This window comes from Pyrus communis, chromosome 5 (genome assembly GCF_041283825.1).
Source record: "Pyrus communis isolate YQ-2024b chromosome 5, ASM4128382v1, whole genome shotgun sequence".
Lineage (NCBI taxonomy): Eukaryota > Viridiplantae > Streptophyta > Magnoliopsida > Rosales > Rosaceae > Pyrus > Pyrus communis.
In genome coordinates, this window is record NC_142569.1 from 9226006 (window position 1) to 9249579 (window position 23574).

Genomic DNA, 23574 nt, shown 5'->3' on the forward strand with positions numbered 1-23574 from the left:
AAGAGGAGAAGGTTAAGCCTATTCGAAGTGCTGCAATGGCACTGTCTTCGATCTCGGGTTCTGCAGGTTAGTTATCATGCAAACTTTCAGTGTTTTCTCATGAGCATGATTGGTCTAGATATACATCTTGTTCTTAGTTCTTGATAATTCAATTGGTTAACTTATGATTTATGGTATTAAGACATACATGTGTTTATATATGTCTTACAAATAGCACGTGGATAAATTCTGGGATTCATAACAATCCTTTTTTATTTTTTATTTTTTTAATAAGTAAAGGGAAGATTCGAACTTAACAGGGAGCATGGTATATAAATGAAACTTGAGATTCGATTAATTCACATATGGCGTCTCCTTTAAATATTAGTGAAAACCCCAGAGCAACTTTATCGGGTGCAACTCAAACTAAGATGAAGCAGCACAAACATACTTCGTGTGGTTTCCGGGTCATTTCGATTTTATATTCTTCTATTTGACTATTAAATAATTAGTGGACGATGCTTACATGGAAATGAGAGATATAGTGCACAGCCATTGACTGCTAGCTTGTGTATTTGTATTTCTTGGTCAACATTCAACCCGAGAACTATCTCTGTATATTCAAACCGAGGAACTTTCCGAGTTTTGCTAATATTTCTTAGAGATTAGCTCAGTTGAAGATTCAGATACAAGGAATTGATAACTGAATAAAGTTGACTTTTCCTGCATCGGAGCAGTTGTTGCGAGGGGAATCTGGGTCTTTATATGGAGGGTTCTTAAATTTGTGGTGAAATTAAATGGGGAGCAAGATCATGGCTTCTGACGTGAAGGTCGAAGTAATTCACAAGGAAACAGTTAGTCCATCCTGTCCAACTCCTCCGCACCTCAAAACTACCAATAGCCTCTCATTTTTTGATCAGCTTGTTCCTCCAATTTACATCCCACTACTTCTCTTCTACCCCATCTGCAACAACGGTGATGACTTTGAGGTCCATGATATCAATCACCGATCTTTGGTTGCGGAAAGATCCGAGCTTCTAAAGACATCTTTATCTGAAGCCCTCACTCTCTTCTATCCCCTTGCAGGAAGTTTCCAGTTTAATGATTCAATCTGTTGCAATGACCAGGGGGCTGTGTTTCTTGAAGCCCAAGTCAACTGTCCCATGTCAAAGATTTTTGACAAACCAGATCTTGGAATGCTAGGGCAATTGCTTCCAAATGATCATACAAGTCATCTTCTACAAGTCCAGGCCAATTTCTTTGAATGCGGTGGATTGGCAATCGGAGTCAATATTTCGCATAAGGTGGCGGATGCTTCCACACTCAGCAAATTCATTAATCGCTGGGCTGCAATTGCACTCGGCTCGCCAAGAACTATTGATGTGGTGCCTCTTGTAGCATTTGGGGTTGCATCTTCTCTTTTCCCACCACTAGACTTCCTAAACTCACCGCCAGCGCCAACTCCAACTAGAGACATGAAATTTGATATTAAAGAAAGGTGTACGACGAGGAGATTTGTGTTTGATGGCTCAAAGATTGCTGCTCTCAAGTCCGAAGCTGCCAGTGCCAGCGTGCCAAATCCAACACGAGTTGAAGTAGTGTCCGCACTCATTTGGAAATGTGCAAAGGAAGCGTCAAGATCGAACTTGGGTTCAGTGAGGCCCTCTTCATGGTGTCAAACAGTGAACATGAGGAAAGTACTTGCGCAGACCTTGGCAGATAAAGATTTGCTAGGGAATGTTGTGGGGTTGGTTGCAGCAAAGACGGAAGAATCTAGCAGTGAAGCACATGATCATGATCTTCGAAGCTTGGTTACTATACTGAGGAAGGGCATTGAGGAATTTAAAGAAAAATATAGAAATGGAGTTAGAGGGGAGGAATTCTGTCAACTTTTCATGGAGAATGTGAACCTCATTATGAAAAAGGATGATACAGACAGCTATAGTTCCACCAGTTGGTGCAGGTTTCCGCTATACGAATCCAATTTTGGTTGGGGAAAGCCATCATGGGTCTTCATTTCTAGTGTTGGTTCCAAGAATTCAATTGTGTTACTGGATGCAAGAGATGGCGATGGAATAGAAGCGTCCTTAACTTTCAACGAAGAAGACATGTCCATGTTTGAAAGCAATGAGGAGCTGCTTGAATATGCATCTTTGAATCCATCTGTAATTTGTAACCCCCCACAAAAGAACCTTCTCTAGTCCTTAATTCCTTAGATGAGTATTGCAAGAGGTTGGTTGATCACTCATTGTATTGATGCTTGTACGCTAGTTTGTACCAAAAATAAAGTTCCAAAACTAGTGCTTTCACTAGATGAATTCAGGCATGTTTCAAATTGGTAAGGGTTAAAACTAGTGCTTTTGAGTCATAGAAGTGCTTTCTCAAAGCACCTGCTTTGTGCTTTGTAAGGAAGCACTTATCCAGAACATGAAAGAAAAACCATTTTTCCCTTCCCACCCTCCATACCTCGATCATAGCCACCATTCACACCATCATCTAGATGGCATCCACCTTTTTATTGTCTCACCTCTTTGTCTCTGTTAAATTTTTACTTTTTACGTGAGATTTAGCTCATCAAGTTTCAAGTTTCGGATGAAAATTTTCAAATTTCAAGTTTCTGGTGGCGGACCATAAAGTTTGGAAAGTGGGGAGAGAGGTTGCTGGGGTATGTTTACCAGTAGGGGAGCTTGAACCATGTTTCGGTTTCAGAGGCAAAGCATATAATCCTTATTACTTCACAGACCATGAATTGCATCATTCTTCAGATTAATTCATCATACATACGAACCGCGTTTCTATCTTGAAAACGGCGTTACATCACCGCATGACTATTCATTACTCCTTTAAATATGTAGTAGACCACTACACGACATGTTAATTAAATTACAAACCATATACTTAATAATATGTGACCATCTATATCCTCTAACTCCAATATAGCATTATGAATTTAGTTATTATTATGTCATTAAATTATATGTGATTATGAGACCCTTCATCTTATAACAAGAACGGGACATTAGTCCATTGATATTTAGTTCTCGTCTAATGTCACATCCCCGCCTGAGCTCCCACCACATCCAGAGCTTGACTCCGCCGTAGCACGATATTGTCCGCTTTGGGCCCCGACCACGCCCTCACGATTTTGTTTTTGGGAACTCACACGAGAACTTCCTAGTGGGTCACCCATCCTGGGAATGCTCTCGCCCGAACTTGCTTAACTTCGGAGTTCCGATGGAACCCGAAGCTAATGAGCTCCCAAAAAGCCTCGTGCTAGGTAGAGATGAGAATATACATATAAGGCTTAGAGGATCCACTCTCCTGGGCGATGTGGGATGTACCCGGAAAGTCCACTTTGACTCCGAATCGAGTTGTGTTGGCCAACACCACATCCCGGGCTCGACTTTGCCGTAGCACGATATTGTCTGCTTTGGACCTTAACCACGCCTTCACGGTTTTGTTTTTGGGAACTCACACGAGAACTTCCCAGTAGGTCACCCATCCTGGGAATGCTCTCGCCCGAACTCGCTTAACTTCGGAGTTCCGATGAAACCCGAAACCAGTGAGCTCTCAAAAAGCCTTGTGCTAGGTAGAATGAGAATATACATATAAAGCTTAGAAGATCAACTTACTTGGACGATGTGGGATGTTACATCTAATATGAAAGTGAGGCATGTAGCCCCATAAGTATATGAATATAAAATTCATATTCAAGTAATTGGAAGCATGTCACTCATTACTATAGTCTGATGTTAAATTTTGAATTGCACTATTCATCTAGGGTATGGATTAGATCTTTCATTTTGAATTAATAACCGTTTGCCACTAGGTCTTTTGTTTTGGGCTCCTCTTCTCAGAAAACAATGGGCTTGGGCTGCTGTGTTTGGGCCTGGAGTGAGGTTAGGGAAAATTACCCTTTTGCCTGGTTCAATACAAATCTGACGGACGGAAAAATCTTGGGGTATTTTAGTCTTTATGCGCCTAGGGTTGATGTCGGTGTCAATCTGACGGGTTGAGGGCAGGGTTTGCAGGGTCATGGAAAGGTGGGGTGGGGGGGTGTGGGGGGTGTAGGTGTATGCTTTTGATTATTCTTTGTTTTCTTTACTTTCAGGGTTTATGTAGTAAAATTTCGTTTGTGTGCACTGCTCCATTTGGTTAGGCTATTTCCAATCCATCCAGTCAAAAGGAGCCAAGCAATGTTAAGGATCGCAATCAGACATGAAAAGGGAGCCAATTTTTACGACGAAGTAAATGTTTTTACAACTTATTTTAAATATTTAATTTCATAAATTAATTTTCTTTAATTTTTGTAATTATATTTTATAGGTACGTCATGTGGAGGAGGACAACTCCAAACCCTTTAGTCATCGCGGTTGTTAGGAAATTTGTAAAGAGCGGATGTTATTTGAAGATCCACCTCAACAAAGTGTTGGTCCTACGCCAGTGTTCAAAAATGCATCCTCAATTGCAGATGGATCTCCTACCATTCAAGAAACAAGGGTAGAAAATCCGTCTCCAGGTGAAGGTTCCATACCTAGGGCTATGGGACGAAACAAGCTCTGAAAATTGAAGGAAAAGGGAAAGGCAAATGATGATTTCGCCTTTCAACAGGAAATGGCGGCCTCCTTGCGATTAATGGCTGAGCAAAATGCCTTTGCCGCAGAAGAAAGGAACCGTAGGCACGAAGAACGGGCAAAACAAATACAAGAATATACGTCAGAATACTAACAGAAAACTTAATGGAATTTAACAACAGAGACCAGATTGATGTGTGTGAGTCAATTTAAGGATCACATGACCAAAATAATGAGTTATGTCAATTTCATAAACTATTTGCGATAACAACTCTAAAAAATATAATTCAAATCTAGAGTTTAAACCAAATAAAACAGAAAAATGTCCAATGTTTGAGAATTCATCACGAACATATCAGCGTGCCAATGTTTGAGAATTCCCACATGTTCCAGTTCTCATCATCAGACCATTCAAACTATTCAATTCGAACGCTACTTTATTCCCACAATTTCTTATTGGGCTAGAGGAACAAGCTGGCTATCACCAAAAGCCAGTGATCCACTATTTATTGAAAACACAAAATTAAAGACAAGGAGAGAAGAGGATTATTGTCTACCAAGTGCCAAACTCAGTAGGTGACCCTTGGATTCAGAGAAGCATATGCCAGCAGCTCCATGTTGCTTTCAAATAATGCCATCTTCTCTTCGCTGAGAGTCAACCATGCTTCAATCCCTTTGCAATCTCTTTTGTCCACCAAATGAAACATATTCTTTACTACAAGACTAGGACCGCTCACCCATGACGGCTTTCCCCATCCGAAATCTGTTTCATAGAAAGGAAACCTACACCAACTGGAGCAGTAATAAGTTTCAATCTCCTGATCTTTCAGTGGGATTGTCAGGTATTCGGTCAACACTTGCATTGCCTCATTAGGATCAAATACTTTTGTAGCAGCTTCTTTCATTTCTTCAATCCCGGCCCGGATTTTAACAACCAAGTCTTTTAAATCCAACACATTGGAAGTACTCTCTACAGCCTTTGGTATAGCCGAAAGAGAAAAATTCCCAGCCATGTTATCTGGAAAGGGCGGCGTAACCATTTTGCGCAAGTTCACTGCTAGACGAAGCGTGGATGGCCTTATTGGACTAGAACACAACGTGTTTGGTGACGACTTTGACGATGCTTCAATTGCACATTTCCAAATGAGTGCTGAAACGGCTTCTACCCTTGTTGGTTTTGGAACAAGTGAACTGGATGTTTCAGATTGGAGAACGGAAATCTTTGAGTTATCAAACACATACCTCCTTGTTACGGGCTTTTCCTTCTCGGATGGTGACTCCCAGAGGGGGAAATCTAGGGGTGGAAAAGAAGACGCAACACCGCCAAATTGGGGAAGGATTACCTTGTTGGATTGAAGGGCTGTTGCTGCCCAACAATGGATGAGTGTGCATACAGTTGAGACATCAGCAATCTTATGTGAAAAGCCTAACCCAACTGCCATTCCACCACACTCAAACAAGTTGACTTGTACATAAAGCAATGCGCGCGGGCCTGCTTCTGCTTCTGTGGACTCAGCCCCAGTTGGAAGCAATCGTGTTAACATCTCTGGATCTGGGCGTTCGAAAATGTCTGATAAAGAGCACTTGACATGGGCTTTCACGACTTGGGCTCCGTCATCATTACATTCGACTGCGACATTACTTTTTTTTCTTCCTGCGAAAGGGTAGTAGTGAGTGAGAGTTTTAGCTCATGATTCTATTAGATGCTGATATTTGTCATTAATGGCCTTGGCAGTATGAGTTGTAGTAGTACTAGCAACATTGGGATAGAAGAGAAGGAATTTGATGTAAATTCCAGGCATAAATAAATCCAAAAGATAGAGCTTAAAATTTCTGAGGTCTTGAGGGGTTGGGGAGGATGGTTTAACTGTTTGTGTATCGACGATTTCAACCTCGATGGATTCGGTGGCCATTTTCTTCGGCTCAAGTTGATACCTTCTGGAATGGGATGGTAAAACTAAATTTGTAAATGGGATCAGATTTATAGACATTGTGGGAGCCCTACGAGAACCTAACACCTGACGCGCCACGCGAGTCCAACAGGTCTCATTAACTTCCCTCTCTTTCTCTCTCGTTTTTCACTCATATCATCCTCTCTCCCTTTCTTCTTTATCTCTCTTTCCTCCTTCTTTTTTTTTTTTTTTTTTTTTTTTTTTCTCTCACATTTTTTTTCTCTCTTTTTCTGGAAAAATCACTCTATTTCTCTCTCCCAACTTGACTACAAATTACTCACAAAATCATTTTGTTTCAACGCACTACTACAATATAGGCTATCACCGGCGGACCAAAAACCGACAAGAAACCCCGATTTCTGTCGGAAATTTGGCAAAAATCCGACATAAAACACTGCAATGTCGGATTGGAATAGCGACGCCATTGCTACCGTCACTAAAGGGCTTCAGCGTCGCTTTGTTCGCTTAATCCGCCACTACGCAGCGTCGGTTTAAAGCGACGCTGATGTTAACGTCGGTTTAAAGCGACGCTAGTCAACAATTAACTAAATAAAATATGCAAACTAGTGACGGTTTAAAGCGACGTTAGAGAACAATTAAATAAATAAAATATGCAAACTAGTGACGATTTAAAGCGACACCACCTTTGATAATAATAATTTAAAAAAAAGTCGAAATCTGTTTCTGTATTCGTTCTCAAATAATTATAACTCAAAAAAATTATATAATCGAAATAATAAATTTCAATTTTAGGCCAAAACAAACAATAATAAAAATAACTCAAAAGAAAAATAGTGCCATAATATACAAATGTTTTACATCTAACATTCCATATAATTTACAAAAATTCATCCTCCATGCTTTCCTGTGCTTGCCTTTGTCGAAGACCACATATTTTGTAGCTCCATAGTGCCATATATAATACTAGCAACTCCATGCTGCCATGCTTGCCATCAGATCAGTGCTCCAATACTTTACTACTTCAACATTAAGGCTCTAATCTCTATAGATTAAACTCAGGTTTTATACCTTTAAAAAATTATGGATTTGCGATTTCCAGTGTCCTTGCTCTTCAGATCCAACATGCATAAATACAAAAAAAACAATTAAAAACCAAGAAACAAAAATAAATTTTCAATTTAAGCATAAAACTATTTAGAATACAAAATAGAAACTAAAATTAATAATCATAATAATTTAAAAATGAACCACCTTCAAGCTCTTCCTCCTCGAATTGGAGTTCTTCAGAATGTTGATCTTCAAACTGGTGATCCAAAGCAAACGGGGAAGGAGTTGAGGAAAAAATGAAAAGGAGGAAGAAGGGGACGCACAGATGAAATGGGGAAGGAGAAGAAGAAAGTCTGAAATTGGGGGAGAAATGAAAGCACGGTTGAAATGGGAAAGAGAGGGGTTTAAATATGGGTACTTAGTTTGCGTCCGTTAAAACCGACGCAAACGTCTGACACTTTTTTTGAAATTCACATAGCGTCGCTTTAATGAAACTCGCGTCGCTTTAATGAAACTAGCGTCGCTTTAAACCGACACAAACTTCTGACACTTTTTGAAATTCACATAGCGTCGCTTTAATGAAACTTGCGTCGCTTTAATGAAACTAGCGTCGCTTTAATGAAACTAGCGTCGCTTTTAACCGACGCCAACTTCTGACACACTTTTTGAAATTCACATAGCGTCGCTTTAATGAAACTTGCGTCGCTTTAATGAAACTAGCGTCGCTTTAATGAAACTAGCGTCGCTTTTAACCGACGCCAACTTCTGACACACTTTTTGAAATTCACATAGCGTCGCTTTAATGACACTAGCGTCGGTTAAAACCGACACTAAGTCTCTCCATCCATTCAAACAAGCGGGAAATTTCCCGCCTAATATTTCAAATACTATAATTTTATATATATTAATTTTATAACCCTAAAAAATACTATAATAATTATATATATTAATGTAACAATTTTATACCCCTAAAAACTATAATAATTATATATATATATATATATATATATTAAATTAAATTTTAAAAATTGGTGACCGTTGGATCAGTTTCAATATACATACCATTCAATTTCTTTAAGTGTTATACATACAAAATAAATAAATTTAAATCTACTTAATATATATATATACACACACACACACACCATTGAACTTGATGGGATACAAATTCTATGGAACTTTTCGATGGTTATAAAACGAAAAACTAATTTAAATCAATATGTCGCTTAAAAGCGACACTGGGTTTCAAAATATTTAAAAAAACTAATTTAAAGCGACATTGGATTTCAAACTATTTAAAAAAATAATTTAGTGTCGGTTATAAGCGACACTCATATAAGGGTAGGTTTTTGGGTGTGCAAAGCACCATTTTTGCACAAGTCAAACCACCTGGTTTTTTCTTCTAAAAAAGAAAACATATATTCCGTATAATACCTCCTGGTCCCAAAATAAGATCTCTTCAATTAATTGGAAGGATACTTCTGAGAATTTGTATTACACAAGAGCAAAAAAATAATAAAAGTTGAGGGCCATATTTGTGCGCTATACAGCACACACACTCCACACTCTGTCCATCAATTGATAGTGAAATTAGTTTGACGGTTGAGATCGTTGAAATTAGTTTCGGAGAATTCATATCCCATCAAAACAATAGATTGACTAATACTTAGAGTTTATTTATACTTTCATTAAGTATAACATAAGATTTTGTGGTATCCACTTGTGTAAATATTTTAATTTGAAGATCGAATTCATTCATTCTATTCATAAAGGGTCAATGAGTGTAGCTGTAAAAAATCATCAAAATCGGAGTTAAAATAACCGTTAAATCGTGATTTTTCGTTTATAACCGTCGAAAAGCTTTGTCCCGTTACTTGATCTCTGAATGTTTGTTTTTTGTGATTTTTTGCTGATGTGATCTCAAAGCATATGCAAACAAGTTTGACGGTTGGGATCGTTGAAATTAGTTTCGGAGAATTCGTATCCCATCAAAACAATAGATTGACTAACACTTAGAGTTTATTTATACTTTCATTAAGTATAACATAAGATTTTGTGGTATCCACTTGTGTAAATATTTTAAATTGAAGATCGAATTCATTCATTCTATTCATATAGGGTCAAGGAATGTAGCTGTAAAAAATCATCAAAATCGGAGTTAAAATAACCGTTAAATCGTGATTTTTCGTTTATAACCGTCGAAAAGCTTTGTCCCGTTACTTGATCTCTGAATGTTTGTTTTTTGTGATTTTTTGTTGATGTGATCTGGAAGCATATGCAAACAAGTTTGACGGTTGGGATCGTTGAAATTAGTTTCGGAGAATTCGTATCCCATCAAAACAATAGATTGACTAATACTTAGAGTTTATTTATACTTTCATTAAGTATAACATAAGATTTTGTGGTATCTACTTGTGTAAATATTTTAATTTGAAGATCGAATTCATTCATTGTATTCATATAGGGTCAAGGAGTGTAGCTGTAAAAAATCATCAAAATCGGAGTTAAAATAACCGTTAAATCGTGATTTTTCGTTTATAACCGTCGAAAAGCTTTGTCCCGTTACTTGATCTCTGAATTTTTGTTTTTTGTGACTTTTTTGCTGATGTGATCTCGAAGCATATGCAAACAAGTTTGACGGTTGGGATCGTTGAAATTAGTTTCGGAGAATTCGTATCCCATCAAAACAATAGATTGACTAATACTTAGAGTTTATTTATACTTTCATTAAGTATAACATAAGATTTGTGGTATCCACTTGTGTAAATATTTTAAATTGAAGATCGAATTCATTCATTCTATTCATATAGGGTCAAGGAATGTAGCTGTAAAAAATCATCAAAATCGGAGTTAAAATAACCGTTAAATCGTGATTTTTCGTTTATAACCGTCGAAAAGCTTTGTCCCGTTACTTGATCTCTGAATGTTTGTTTTTTGTGATTTTTTGTTGATGTGATCTGGAAGCATATGCAAACAAGTTTGACGGTTGGGATCATTGAAATTAGTTTCGGAGAATTCGTATCCCATCAAAACAATAGATTGACTAATACTTAGAGTTTATTTATACTTTCATTAAGTATAACATAAGATTTTGTGGTATCTACTTGCGTAAATATTTTAATTTGAAGATCGAATTCATTCATTGTATTCATATAGGGTCAAGGAGTGTAGCTGTAAAAAATCATCAAAATCGGAGTTAAAATAACCGTTAAATCGTGATTTTTCGTTTATAACCGTCGAAAAGCTTTGTCCCGTTACTTGATCTCTGAATGTTTGTTTTTTGTGATTTTTTGCTGACGTGATCTCGAAGCATATGCAAACAAGTTTGACGGTTGGGATCGTTGAAATTAGTTTCGGAGAATTCGTATCCCATCAAAACAATAGATTGACTAACACTTAGAGTTTATTTATACTTTCATTAAGTATAACATAAGATTTTGTGGTATCCACTTGTGTAAATATTTTAAATTGAAGATCGAATTCATTCATTCTATTCATATAGGGTCAAGGAATGTAGCTGTAAAAAATCATCAAAATCGGAGTTAAAATAACCGTTAAATCGTGATTTTTCGTTTATAACCGTCGAAAAGCTTTGTCCCGTTACTTGATCTCTGAATGTTTGTTTTTTGTGATTTTTTGCTGATGTGATCTCGAAGCATATGCAAACAAGTTTGACGGTTGGGATCGTTGAAATTAGTTTCGGAGAATTTGTATCCCATCAAAACAATAGATTGACTAACACTTAGAGTTTATTTATACTTTCATTAAGTATAACATAAGATTTTGTGGTATCCACTTGTGTAAATATTTTAATTTGAAGATCGAATCCATTCATTGTATTCATATAGGGTCAGGAGTGTAGCTGTAAAAAATCATCAAAATCGGAGTTAAAATAACCGTTAAATCGTGATTCTTCGTTTATAACTGTCGAAATTAGTTTCATAGAATTCGTATCCAATCAAGTTCAATGGTGTGTGTGTATATATATATATTAAGTAGATTTAAATTGATTTATTTTGTATGTATAACACTTAAGAAATTGAATCGTATGTATATTTAAGCCAATCCAATGATCACCAATTTTTTAAAATTTAATTTAATATATATATATATATATAATTATTATAGTTTTTAGGGATATAAAATTTAATTTAATATATATATAATTTAATATATATATATATATATATACACACTTTATGTCGCTTAAAAGCGACACTAGTATTTAAAAATTATTACAATAATGTTTACGTCGGTTTAAAAGCGACACTAGTATTTAAAAATTATTAAAATATATGTTCACGTCGGTTTAAAAGCGACATAAATATTTAATAACGCTTATAAGCGACAGTAAATCCGACGTCATGTTCAGTTAGTGTCGCAACTGCCTAATCCGCCACTATATTAGATTAAAGCGACACCACCCTCCGACACTATAGCCCCCTTTTGTAGTAGTGACGCCAGTGAAGATACCAACTGGGCAACCACATAAAAAGTTTTTTTCTCTCCGTTGTGAGAGCCCTCCGTGGTGAGTGTTCCTTCTCTCCGTGTGGGAGTGTGTTTGGTTTCCCGTTTTCTGTATTTCTCTTTTCTTTGGTTTTCTAGGGTGGTTTGACTGGTGGTTAATCTTGGTAGGGTTGGGAGAGTTATTTCGGTTGGGGGTTGGTTTCTCCGAATTGATTAGGTGTTTTGGGGTGTGGGTGTTGGGATTGGTGCTGTTCTTCCACCAAGCCTTTATGGAAGGGGTTGGGGGCATTTATTATAGAAAGTCACCTAACACAGTGAATGGAATTAAAGGAAGGCTACCTACTGCTAAATCTGAACTATGGAGCAGGAGTAAAAACCCTCTGGGAAGGTACGGAGGTTCAAATATTACTATCATCTCTGTGGTAATTCTACTTACTGTTCAGGTAGAAGAAAGGCAAACAAACAACACGCTAGAGGTGAGTGACCAAAAATGGAGGCCAAAGGTTAGAACTGAGTATACAAAAGCAACCTGTATCTACTCTGATCTCAAGGAACAAGGAGTTAGAAATAGCATCTGGAGTGCATGTTATATTTCATAATTTTATGTTAATAGGATGTTTATGTGTTTTTAGAATTTAAGACAACAAATTATTTGAATAAGAAAAATTCATTTTGACTGAATTATGATAACATAAGATAGGATGTTTGTGGTAATTTTAGAATATTTGTGATATTATTTTCTGAACTAGTTGGTTAATTAAATACAATAAAAATCATAATTTTTAATTAAAAATAAGTAGAAGAATGTTTGATCAAAAGTTTAAAGGTTATAGATGTTTGATTAAAAAAATTCAAATTTGAGGCATCTATATCAAAATGCCCTTAAAAATTTACCACAAATAAAAAATCATCCTCAATGAGTCAATTGCTTTGCCAATTGCCTATTTCTTCTCTCTTCCAATCCCTTTCAATTCTGCTCTCTAACAGATGCTGGAGGAGACTCACCATTCAAAGTCTCCACTGCCATTGGATTTTCCACCAAAGACTAATTGGTGTGCCAAGACTTCCACAGCTAATAATCCCCATCATGCATTCATTATCATCTGTTCCTACACGACTTCATTAGAATTCAGAAATTTTCATAGAAAAATCTCTGTATTTCTCATTAGTAAAAAAACAAATAAGAAAGCGACTAGAGTGGCACTGACAATTTTGGACTTTTAATAACAATTTCGTTGTTTAGAAAATTTGTAAATAACGACATGATAGTCACATCCAAGTAGAGACTGTCACATACAATAACAACACGATAGTCACATCCAAGTAGAAGGGATTTCATTGAGTGGTTCGATATGAATTATACTTCGCAATTTTGTTGAGTGGTCCAGAATCGTATCCACTCGGATTCCGTTGAGAGGTCCGGAATCCTTTCTACTCTGCAGTTCCGTTAAGTGGTCCAGAATCATATCCTAGTTTGGATTCCGTTGAGTGGTCCGTAATGACACGCCCCAATCCTGATATCCCTAAATACCAGGGTAGGCACGTGCTGGCTGACACATGAAGGTGACGAAGCCATTAAAAACATGTATAGTGATAAAATATTTAATTAGAAAGATAAAAACCGATACGGAATCGTGTTCAGAGCATATAACTACTAAGAATAATATGGAAGGATTACTAAGAAAAGATATGAACAAGGAAATGATACCTATACTGAGAAGACTCAAGAATATCTATGTTGTAGAGTCCTGATGTCGGGATCATATGCCTCAAATCTATGTTGTAAACATCCTTCTTTAAGTCCCGCAGCAACGCGCGGACATATTTTCTAGTTTATTCAAAAAATCAAATCAATTAGGGCTGCGTTTTGAAATTTGAATTACTTATGGGTTTCTTTTGTGGAAGTTGCTTTCTCTTGAATATTATCTTGAATTGATTGAAATTCTCTCTGTTTTTTCTAGAAATTGGATCATCGGCAGAGCACTAGGACACTTCAAGAGAGAAGCAAAATGTTGGCTGCTAAGGTCCGAAAAAATCCCTAAAGGTTTTCCATTCCCGGCTAACTTTCTTTGATTTCTTTCTCTGGTTTTTCTTTTGGATGAAATCAGTTCTGTCATCTGCGAAACCCTGCTTGGTTTTCTTAATTTTTCAGCCAATATTCGGCATAGGACAGAATCCGGTGGGAAAAGAAAACTCGACGTGCTCCCGTGGTGTGGAACCGCAATTCTTGGTTCTTCTGCTGGTTTTATGTTCTTGTGGAGGTGATTTATTAACTTCTGACATTGTTTTTCGATATTTTAAACAGTTGGTGTCTCATGTTTTAAGATTTATAAGATTTATACCGAAAGTGACACTGCCAAAGCTGATGCCGAGATCAGGTAATTGTAGTTTTAAATTTGTGCAATTGCTTTTCGATTATTGAATGTTGTGGTTTTAATTAATGTCTAAGTTGTTGTAGAACTGAGATCAACTAACCCTTCGTTCCAGGATTTAAATCTTCCGATTTGTATTTGTATGTAAACGGTGCTAACAATTCAAATAGAATGGGAGCCTTGTACAATGATGCAGCTAAGTAGAGGCCAAAATGTATTAGATATTATCCATATCTCAAACAAAATTTCATCACAACAAAAGAGAATACAACACGCACACAATTACTCATATGAGCTAACAAAAGGGTTAGAAGTCAAGCAACCAAGTACCAACCTGTAATTGAAAATTAATATAAAGAAATGAGTTAACCAAACATCCGAAATGATCCAAATGTAGATTCCCAAAAAACACAAGAAAGAAAAATATTGAAGTATATTACAAAACTCTACTAATCTACACTAGTGAAGGGAGAAGGGTTTGAATTTGAGACGCAGTTGGTTGACTAAGAATGTCAGGGCAATCCATCACTCATTATTGACCCTTTGTTTACTTTTTCTTTCTCTTACATGAAAAAAGTTGAAATTGCACTCCAAAACTAATTGAAAATAGACCAAACTTTTCTCATAATACAAGATTTAACTTTCCAACAGCACCACACAACAATTTTCCCTTTCTAAATCACGACCTCAAAAAAACTTACCTCACATGCATTCTATCATGTCCTTTTTTAGAAAGAAAAAATTACTATTATTAAAGAGTGAGGGGAGAGTTTCAAACTATTACATTAATTGAGGAAAAGGGAGAGTTTCGAACCAAGACACATAAGTAGAAACTCAAGTTTAGGGATCTGGGTTTGTCGTTGAATACTGGAACGATACCAAGAAATTTGGGTTTGCGAAGAGTAGCAGAAAATGGTGATGGCCTCCTGTCTGCCCTGCAATCCCCTCGTCATCGATCCCAATCAGTTCCGACAATTAAGATGACAAAAGTACCCTCCAAACTTTTAATCCGGGCCGTCCAATCTTAACCCTAGATGGGCATTCCCATCATTTGAACACCCAAAGGGCCAGCCTCATCAACAATTGAAACGAACTAACCCAGCCGCCTTCACCCTAATGGCAATCTTGTAAATAAACTGAAATGTGGTCCAAAACACTGTTCATATGAATAGTGCCAATTTCCCTCCTACTTTAGACTAAAGTAATGTTAATTTATATGGTCCTCTTTTCTGATGGACCCTTTGCCTATGAATTATTCTCAAATGTCACATATCACCTTAAATATTGTTATATCATGTTCGCTTTCTTTTTCACATCAATTACCAATTCAGCCCCATTGTATTTATGTGGTCTCTCCAAATATAATATCCTCTGCTTTCTTTTTCACAGCAATTACCAATTCAACCCCATTGTATTTATGTGGTCCCTCCAAATATAATATCCTCTCACGTCAAAGTTGTGACTTTGTCATGCTTACAAGAAAACTCGTCGGTAATAGAGAGATTTTTCAATGTGACCGGAACACTGGATGGTATACCACGTATAACTATACAAATTGTGAGATATGCGTGTTATTAAAATTTTCTATTACTTATATAAAAATACGTGATGTAACACTCGTTTTCTAGTCACAATAAAAAATTTCTCTTGGTAATAGACGGAGACGGAGCTAACAACGTTTTTTTGCAGACCAAGAGATGAAGCTTGAGTACCACTTTGGCAAGTCAGACTCAACCTACTAAAATTGAACCATATACAACTGGTATTGTAGGATAAGTGTTATTTTATATGGTCCTCTTTTCCGATGGACCCTTTGCCTATGAATTATTCTCAAATGTCACATATCACCGTATATATTATTATCTTTCTTTTTCACAGCAACTACCAATTCAGCCCCATTTAGTACTACAGTCTAGTGATATTCCTCTTCACTTGTTGTCTTAGGTCTGATTCTTACCAAAGGTGAATCTGAACCACATCAATGCTAGCCTATTCCGTCACCCCTTAGAGTAGATACTATCATTTGTTCAAAAAAAGAAAAAAGTAATAGAAAGTCAAATATGAAAAAAAAAATCACTAGAATAAAGAGTTAATCCAAAACTCAATCTACCTAGTGTTTACACAACCACACATGAGCTAAATATTTATTACAACATCTATTTGATTTTGTGAGTAATTTTTTTTTTTTTTTTTGAAGAACTGGCATTCATTGAAACCAGGGCCGAAGCCACACAAACACAGAAGCTCACAGAGAGCAAGCAACAAAGAAAGCAAAAAGCAGCAAGCAGAGGAGGAGGGCAAACACAAACGACGCAGCGCCAAGAGCACGGCATCACCCCCTCCCCTACTAAACCAAAGATTAATGGGGACAGGGTAACCCATCCTTGTTCAACACATGGACCGGCGAAGATGGAGGGTGATTAACCCAAGTAAAGCCGCACATCTCCGGATTACTTCTCGACGCCAACTTATGCGCCGCCGCAATGGCTGATCTCGGAACCCAAGATCAGCGACAGTCCTGAAAGGACCCCCTTAGGCGCAAAGCCTTGGAAATAAAGGGGAAAGCCTCCCAGCTGCCCGACGAAGAAGCCTTAGCTAAATTAAGGATATTTTCCTTGGAATCAGATTCCACAATGATTCTGTCCAACCCCAGCGATTTGGCCATATCACACCCATCTTCTTATTCTTCCCACTTTTCCCAGTTTTTTCTTCTCTCTGTACACCATCTTCTTCTTCTTCTTGTTCTTCCTTTTTTTTCTTCTTATGTGGTTACCAACTGGGCAACCACATAAAAAGTTTTTTTCGCTCCGTTGTGAGAGCCCTCCGTGGTGAGTGTTCCTTCTCTCCGTGTGGGAGTGTGTTTGGTTTCCCGTTTTCTGTATTTCTCTTTTCTTTGGTTTTCTAGAGTGGTGTGACTGGTGGTTAATCGTGGTAGGGTTGGGAGAGTTATTTCGGTTGGGGGTTGGTTTCTCCGAATTGATTAGGTGTTTTGGGGTGTGGGTGTTGGGTTTGGTGTTGTTCTTCCACCAAGCCTTTATGGAAGGAGTTGGGGGCATTTATTATAGGAAGTCACCTAACACAGTGAATGGAATTAAAGGAAGGCTACCTACTGCTAAATCTGAACTATGGAGCAGGAGTAAAAACCCTCTGGGAAGGTACGGAGGTTCAAATATTACTATCATCTCTGTGGTAATTCTACTTACTGTTCAGGTAGAAGAAAGGCAAACAAACAACACGCTAGAGGTGAGTGACCAAAAATGGAGGCCAAAGGTTAGAACTGAGTATACAAAAGCAACCTGTATCTACTCTGATCTCAAGGAACAAGGAGTTAGAAATAGCATCTGGAGTGCATGTTATATTTCATAACATTTTGTTTTAACGCCAGTGAAGAAAATGCAAAAATAGATGGGGAACAGACGTTTTTGAACCGAAAAGATTAAACAAAAATAAAATCCAGAAAGGAACAATTTGAGACAAATATCATGCCTTTGCTGCTGGGTGAGCAAGATCCAATTCACGCAGAATGGCATTTCCATCATTAGTCACTACAATTCCTGTCAGAAACAAGGGTTACATGTTAGTGTATTGCAAACTCATCAAGACCCAAACGAAAGCCATGGGGATAATAGATGCACAAAATAGTTACATCACCCGTAACATCAATCTAAACTTTACTTAATTGCAAATAGTAATGTAAAAGAACTTCTTTGATTCAAAATAATTTAATCACAGGGACAAACATGCCACCACCTAAAATAAGGGCTTACTGCGTTGTAAAAACTGAAGGAAAATAAATCATTATATTCAATTTCAACAAAAATACAGAAAAAACAATAAAATTTATCAGACTGCGAGAAAATAATTACCTCCACTAGCGTCAAGTAGCATCTTGAGCATGGACCGAGGACCCAAGGTTGTCCGGATTATGTCAGCAACAGCCTGTAATAATCAAAATGCTTAAAATTTGTACGCTCATGAGACCCTAAGTGCTAATAGTCTGACAAGTATCCACAGTGGAAGCATAATAATATCCTCTTGAAAAGAAAATACCATTGACAACTGAGACCCTAAATGCTTAGAATTCTTTTGTACGAAAATACTAAACATTTCATAGTTAGAAGGTTAACACTCCTGGCAACTCATCCAGAAATTAATACGTTCAAAACAAATATTGAACATACATTTGCAGATGAATTTCAATTCAATTCAGTTTTCGCTAACCTTGTTCACAAAACCCAAAATTACAACAGCATCCTATTTTGTAAGTCATTCACCAAATACTGAGCTCGATTGACCAAAACAAGCCCAACTTACCACATCACATGTAAAAAAACCTTATTTATAGACTTTCTGAAATTTATATACTTGATTGACATACGAAAATAAAAACCATCAACAAAATTAGATTCAAATAAATCTCTCTCCAAGACTTCATCACTTAAAACCATTATTTTCCCTTAAACGAACAAAACTATTTAGGATTTTCCATTACATTTCAATCCAAAATAATATTTTTAGATTCGTAAACCCTTAATCTCACCTTCGATGCCTGGATATTTCCATGGTGTACTTTAGTCCCCGACTCACGCTTCAATGAATCTTCTGCTCAGATAAGTTCAAACAAGCAAAAATAAGCCAATGAGTTTTCACAGGAACTCAAATCTCATAAAAAAAGAGGGCAGAAAACGAGGTTTTCAGAAACCCAAATGAAAGATCAACTCAAAAACCTAAACTTTAAAGCAACTGCAAGTTTTTTTTTTTTTTTTTTTTTTCTGTTTGTTGTGTGTGGGGGGGGGGGGGGGGGGGGGAGAAGAAAGAAGGGAAGGGATCTTACTGAGGACGAGCACTGGAGCTTGCATGTTGATGGCGAGATCTGTGTGAAACTGTGGAGTGTGAGGAGGAAGGAAAAAGAAGGAGAAGAAGAGAAGTCCGGTGAGGTTTTTATGCGAGGGAAACGCCGAAAGTGAGATTTTAGTGAAACCCTGGTAGTGCGAAATAGGTCTGCAAAATGGGACGGAGAGACCCACGCTGATCCGAGCAGATGCTCAATTGGGCTTTAAAAGTCTTTTTAAATTTCAGGCTGAATTAGGCTGGCCCAAAACCTTCTCTTGGAATTTTTTTTTTTTTTTTTTTTGCTTCAATTGGACTTTACTCAAAACTTTTCAGATTCACATAACTTTATATTTATGATCAAAATCGGTCATATTGTAAAATTCCTATAAAGATCATTGATTTCATATTTGGACGAGTGTTGCCTATCTTGGGTAAATGTCATGTACTAGATAATACCCTATATTGTACTGATGCCCATTGACGTAGTAGTCTAGTTGAGGTGATTTACCCTCCGTTAGGTTAGTAAAGAGGGGTGAACGCCCGAGCACTGTAATGTCATTTTGGGATCCTGAGACTTCAAAGAAAGCATGCCAAATACATGGGTCAAACGAGGTAACTGCCTCTAACACAATAGTTAGCTTTTTCAATCTTTCGCTAAATCCTCCTTGCCATCCAATGGGACAATTATTCCACTACCAATGCATGCAATCTAATGACTCTATCATGCTCGGAAAGTCACGTTCTCCAACTTTTTGAATGATCCAAGCAAAATTTGCTTGATTTGGTTAACGAAGGTACTCTTCTTTGTAAATCTGAAGGGTTGATTTGGTTCAAAGAGGTACTCTTATTTGCGTGTATTGCCTAAAATTTGAAGGGTTGAACTAGCTAATAGCACGTGGATAAATTCTGGGATTCATAACAATCCTTTTTTATTTTTTATTTTTTAATAAGTAAAGGGAAGATTCGAACTTAACAGGGAGCATGGTATATGAATGAAACTTGAGATTCGATTAATTCACATATGACGTCTCCTTTAATTATTAGTGAAAACCCCAGAGCAACTTTATCGGGTGCAACTCAAACTAAGATGAAGCAGCACAAACATACCTCGTGTGGTTTCCGGGTCATTTCGATTTTATATTCTTCTATTTGACTATTAAATAATTAGTGGACGATGCTTCGTGGAAATGAGAGATATAGTGCACAGCCATTGACTGCTAGCTTGTGTATTTGTATTTCTTGGTCAACATTCAACCCGAGGAACTTTCCAAGTTTTGCTAATATTTCTTAGAGATTAGCTCAGTTGAATATTCAGATACAAGGAATTGATAACTGAATAAAGTTGACTTTTCCTGCATCGGAGCGGTTGTTGTGAGGGGAATCTGGGTCTTTATATGGAGGGTTCTTAAATTTGTGATGAAATTGAATGGGAAGCAAGATCATGGCTTCTGACGTGAAGGTCGAAGTAATTCACAAGGAAACAATTAGTCCATCCTGTCCAACTCCTCCGCACCTCAAAACTACCAATAGCCTCTCATTTTTTGATCAGCTTGTTCCTCCAATTTACATCCCACTACTTCTCTTCTACCCCATCTGCAACAACGGTGATGATTTTGAGGTCCATGATATCAATCACCGATCTTTGGTTGCGGAAAGATCCGAGCTTCTAAAGACATCTTTATCTGAAGCCCTCACTCTCTTCTATCCCTTTGCAGGAAGTTTCCAGTTTAATGATTCAATCTGTTGCAATGACCAGGGGGCTGTGTTTCTTGAAGCCCAAGTCAACTGTCCCATATCAAAGATTTTTGACAAACCAGATCTTGGAATGCTAGGGCAATTGCTTCCAAATGATCATACAAGTCATCTTCTACAAGTCCAGGCCAATTTCTTCGAATGCGGTGGATTGGCAATCTGAGTCAATATTTCGCATAAGGTGGCGGATGCTTCCACACTCAGCAAATTCATTAATCGCTGGGCTGCAATTGCACTCGGCTCGCCAAGAACTATTGATGTGGTGCCTCTTGTAGCATTTGGGGCTGCATCTTCTCTTTTCCCACCACTAGACTTCCTAAACTCACCGCCAGCGCCAACTCCAACTAGAGACATGAAATTTGATATTAAAGAAAGGTGTACGACGAGGAGATTTGTGTTTGATGGCTCAAAGATTGCTGCTCTCAAGTCCGAAGCTGCCAGTGCCAGCGTGCCAAATCCAACACGAGTTGAAGTAGTGTCCGCGCTCATTTGGAAATGTGCAAAGGAAGCGTCAAGATCGAACTTGGGTTCAGTGAGGCCCTCTTCATGGTGTCAAACAGTGAACATGAGGAAAGTACTTGCGCAGACCTTGGCAGATAAAGATTTGCTAGGGAATGTTGTGGGGTTGGTTGCAGCAAAGACGGAAGAATCTAGCAGTGAAGCACATGATCATGATCTTCGAAGCTTGGTTACTATACTGAGGAAGGGCATTGAGGAATTTAAAGAAAAATATAGAAATGGAGTTAGAGGGGAGGAATTCTGTCAACTTTTCATGGAGAATGTGAACCTCATTATGAAAAAGGATGATACAGACAGCTATAGTTCCACCAGTTGGTGCAGGTTTCCGCTATACGAATCCAATTTTGGTTGGGGAAAGCCATCATGGGTCTTCATTTCTAGTGTTGGTTCCAAGAATTCAATTGTGTTACTGGATGCAAGAGATGGCGATGGAATAGAAGCGTCCTTAACTTTCAACGAAGAAGACATGTCCATGTTTGAAAGCAATGAGGAGCTGCTTGAATATGCATCTTTGAATCCATCTGTAATTTGTAACCCCCCACAAAAGAACCTTCTCTAGTCCTTAATTCCTTAGATGAGTATTGCAAGAGGTTGGTTGATCACTCATTGTATTGATGCTTGTACGCTAGTTTGTACCAAAAATAAAGTTCCAAAACTAGTGCTTTCACTAGATGAATTCAGGCATGTTTCAAATTGGTAAGGGTTAAAACTAGTGCTTTTGAGTCATAGAAGTGCTTTCTCAAAGCACCTGCTTTGTGCTTTGTAAGGAAGCACTTATCCAGAACATGAAAGTACAACCATTTTTCCCTTCCCCACCCTCCATACCTCGATCATAGCCACCATTCACACCATCATCTAGATGGCATCCACCTTTTTATTGTCTCACCTCTTCGTCTCTGTTAAATTTTTACTTTTTACGTGAGATTTAGCTCATCAAGTTTCAAGTTTCGGATGAAAAATTTCAAATTTCAACTTCCTGGTGGCGGACCATAAAGTTTGGAAAGTGGGGAGAGAGGTTGCTGCGGTATGTTTACAAGCAGGGGAGCTTGAACCATGTTTCGGTTTCAGGGGCAAAGCATATAATCCTTATTACTTCACAGATCATGAATTGCATCATTCTTCAGATTAATTCATCATACATACGAACCGCATTCTATCTTGAAAACGGTGTTACATCACCACTTGACTATTCATTACTCATTTAAATATGTAGTAGACCACTACACGACATGTTAATAATTCAACAATGCCAAGTGATTCTCTTGTGTTCTTTCTAAAATCAACACACACTAGCGAATCAAATTTTAGAATAACCTAGTTTAACAATAAATTATTGAAAAAGAAAATTTAAATTCAAAGTTATGGTTACCTCAAATTACAATCTTTAGGACCAAGTGATAGTTGCATAAACATTCAATAGAAATAGAAAGACAGAGAAGTTGAAAGAAAAAGGATTACAAAGTTATGATTATTCTAGTTTTTGTTATTTTTTTAGGTTATTTTCAAAAGCAAAAGAAAAAAAAATGTGTTTGGACAGATTGAGGCCATTAATTTCACTAACCTCTTGTCACACACGTAGGCGTGTAACAAGTGGCCTTTGTATGTTTTTTATTTAAGAAACTCAAAATTTTTTCTATTTACAATTTTTATTTAAAATATTTTTGAAAATAAATAAGAATTTAAACATAGACCACCCACTAACATGAGGTTTTGTTATTTTTTTTTTTCTAAAGTTGAAAATTTTAAATTCATTCAAAATTAATATTTCTTGAATTATTTTAACTCCTTTTGATTCTTGTAATTATAAAATTTTTAAAGAGCAATTTATCTTTAATTTCATAGATTTGAAAAAGCCAAAAACTAATGGTTACAAGGTGTTTCGAACTGCCCATCCCAATGAAAACGGAGTGGAACCGTTTCCACTGCACCAACGAAATAATTGTGATATTGCTTACGTTTTCTTTATTTATATTTTATATACAAGATGTATAAAAAAATTCGGACCCCTCCTAGGCAACCGCCTACCTCGGCTACCCTCGGGACCAACCCTGCGATCATATTCGGAAGCAATAAGGAGCGGTTTCATATGCTTCTCCGGATCGGTGTTTCAGGTATTAC

General features: G+C 37.3%; 3 protein-coding genes, 1 long non-coding RNA gene and 1 pseudogene across 5 annotated transcripts in view; 3 read left to right on the forward strand and 2 right to left on the reverse strand.

Moving 5' to 3' along the window:
* Positions 1 to 19387, reverse strand: part of LOC137725245 (T-complex protein 1 subunit gamma) — a 32519-nt gene extending 13132 nt beyond the window's left edge. Inside the window, exons 1-4 of the mRNA XM_088694174.1 lie at positions 19187 to 19387; positions 18893 to 18954; positions 18219 to 18291; positions 17839 to 17906 (exon numbers count right to left, since the gene is read on the reverse strand). Of these exons, the coding sequence (XP_088550300.1) occupies positions 17839 to 17906; positions 18219 to 18291; positions 18893 to 18954; positions 19187 to 19211 (228 nt within the window). The 5' untranslated portion in view covers positions 19212 to 19387. The remainder of the gene's footprint in view (positions 1 to 17838; positions 17907 to 18218; positions 18292 to 18892; positions 18955 to 19186) is intronic.
* LOC137726548 (akuammiline synthase 1-like) lies at positions 659 to 2314 on the forward strand. The gene has a single exon (XM_068465480.2). The coding sequence runs from the start codon at positions 777 to 779 to the stop codon at positions 2178 to 2180; it is 1404 nt and encodes a 467-aa protein (XP_068321581.2). The 5' UTR covers positions 659 to 776; the 3' UTR covers positions 2181 to 2314.
* Positions 4864 to 13906, reverse strand: LOC148696707 (akuammiline synthase 1-like). The gene is made up of 2 exons (XM_088694175.1): positions 11973 to 13906; positions 4864 to 6808 (listed from the first exon to the last, which is right to left on the reverse strand). The coding sequence occupies exon 2, from the start codon at positions 6095 to 6097 to the stop codon at positions 5123 to 5125; it is 975 nt and encodes a 324-aa protein (XP_088550301.1). The 5' UTR covers positions 6098 to 6808; positions 11973 to 13906; the 3' UTR covers positions 4864 to 5122.
* LOC148696708 (uncharacterized) lies at positions 11995 to 14398 on the forward strand. Of its 2 annotated transcripts, XR_015962519.1 has the most exons (4): positions 11995 to 12041; positions 13942 to 14024; positions 14133 to 14190; positions 14286 to 14398. It is a non-coding gene; the product is annotated as an uncharacterized LOC148696708 (long non-coding RNA). The 2 variants fall into 2 exon arrangements; XR_015962518.1 differs by lacking the exon at positions 11995 to 12041 and having other exon boundaries at positions 13886 to 14024.
* Positions 19388 to 20494: 1107 nt separating the features above from the next.
* On the forward strand, positions 20495 to 22149 carry LOC148696709 (akuammiline synthase 1-like; annotated as a pseudogene).
* The last annotated feature ends 1425 nt before the right edge of the window (positions 22150 to 23574 follow it).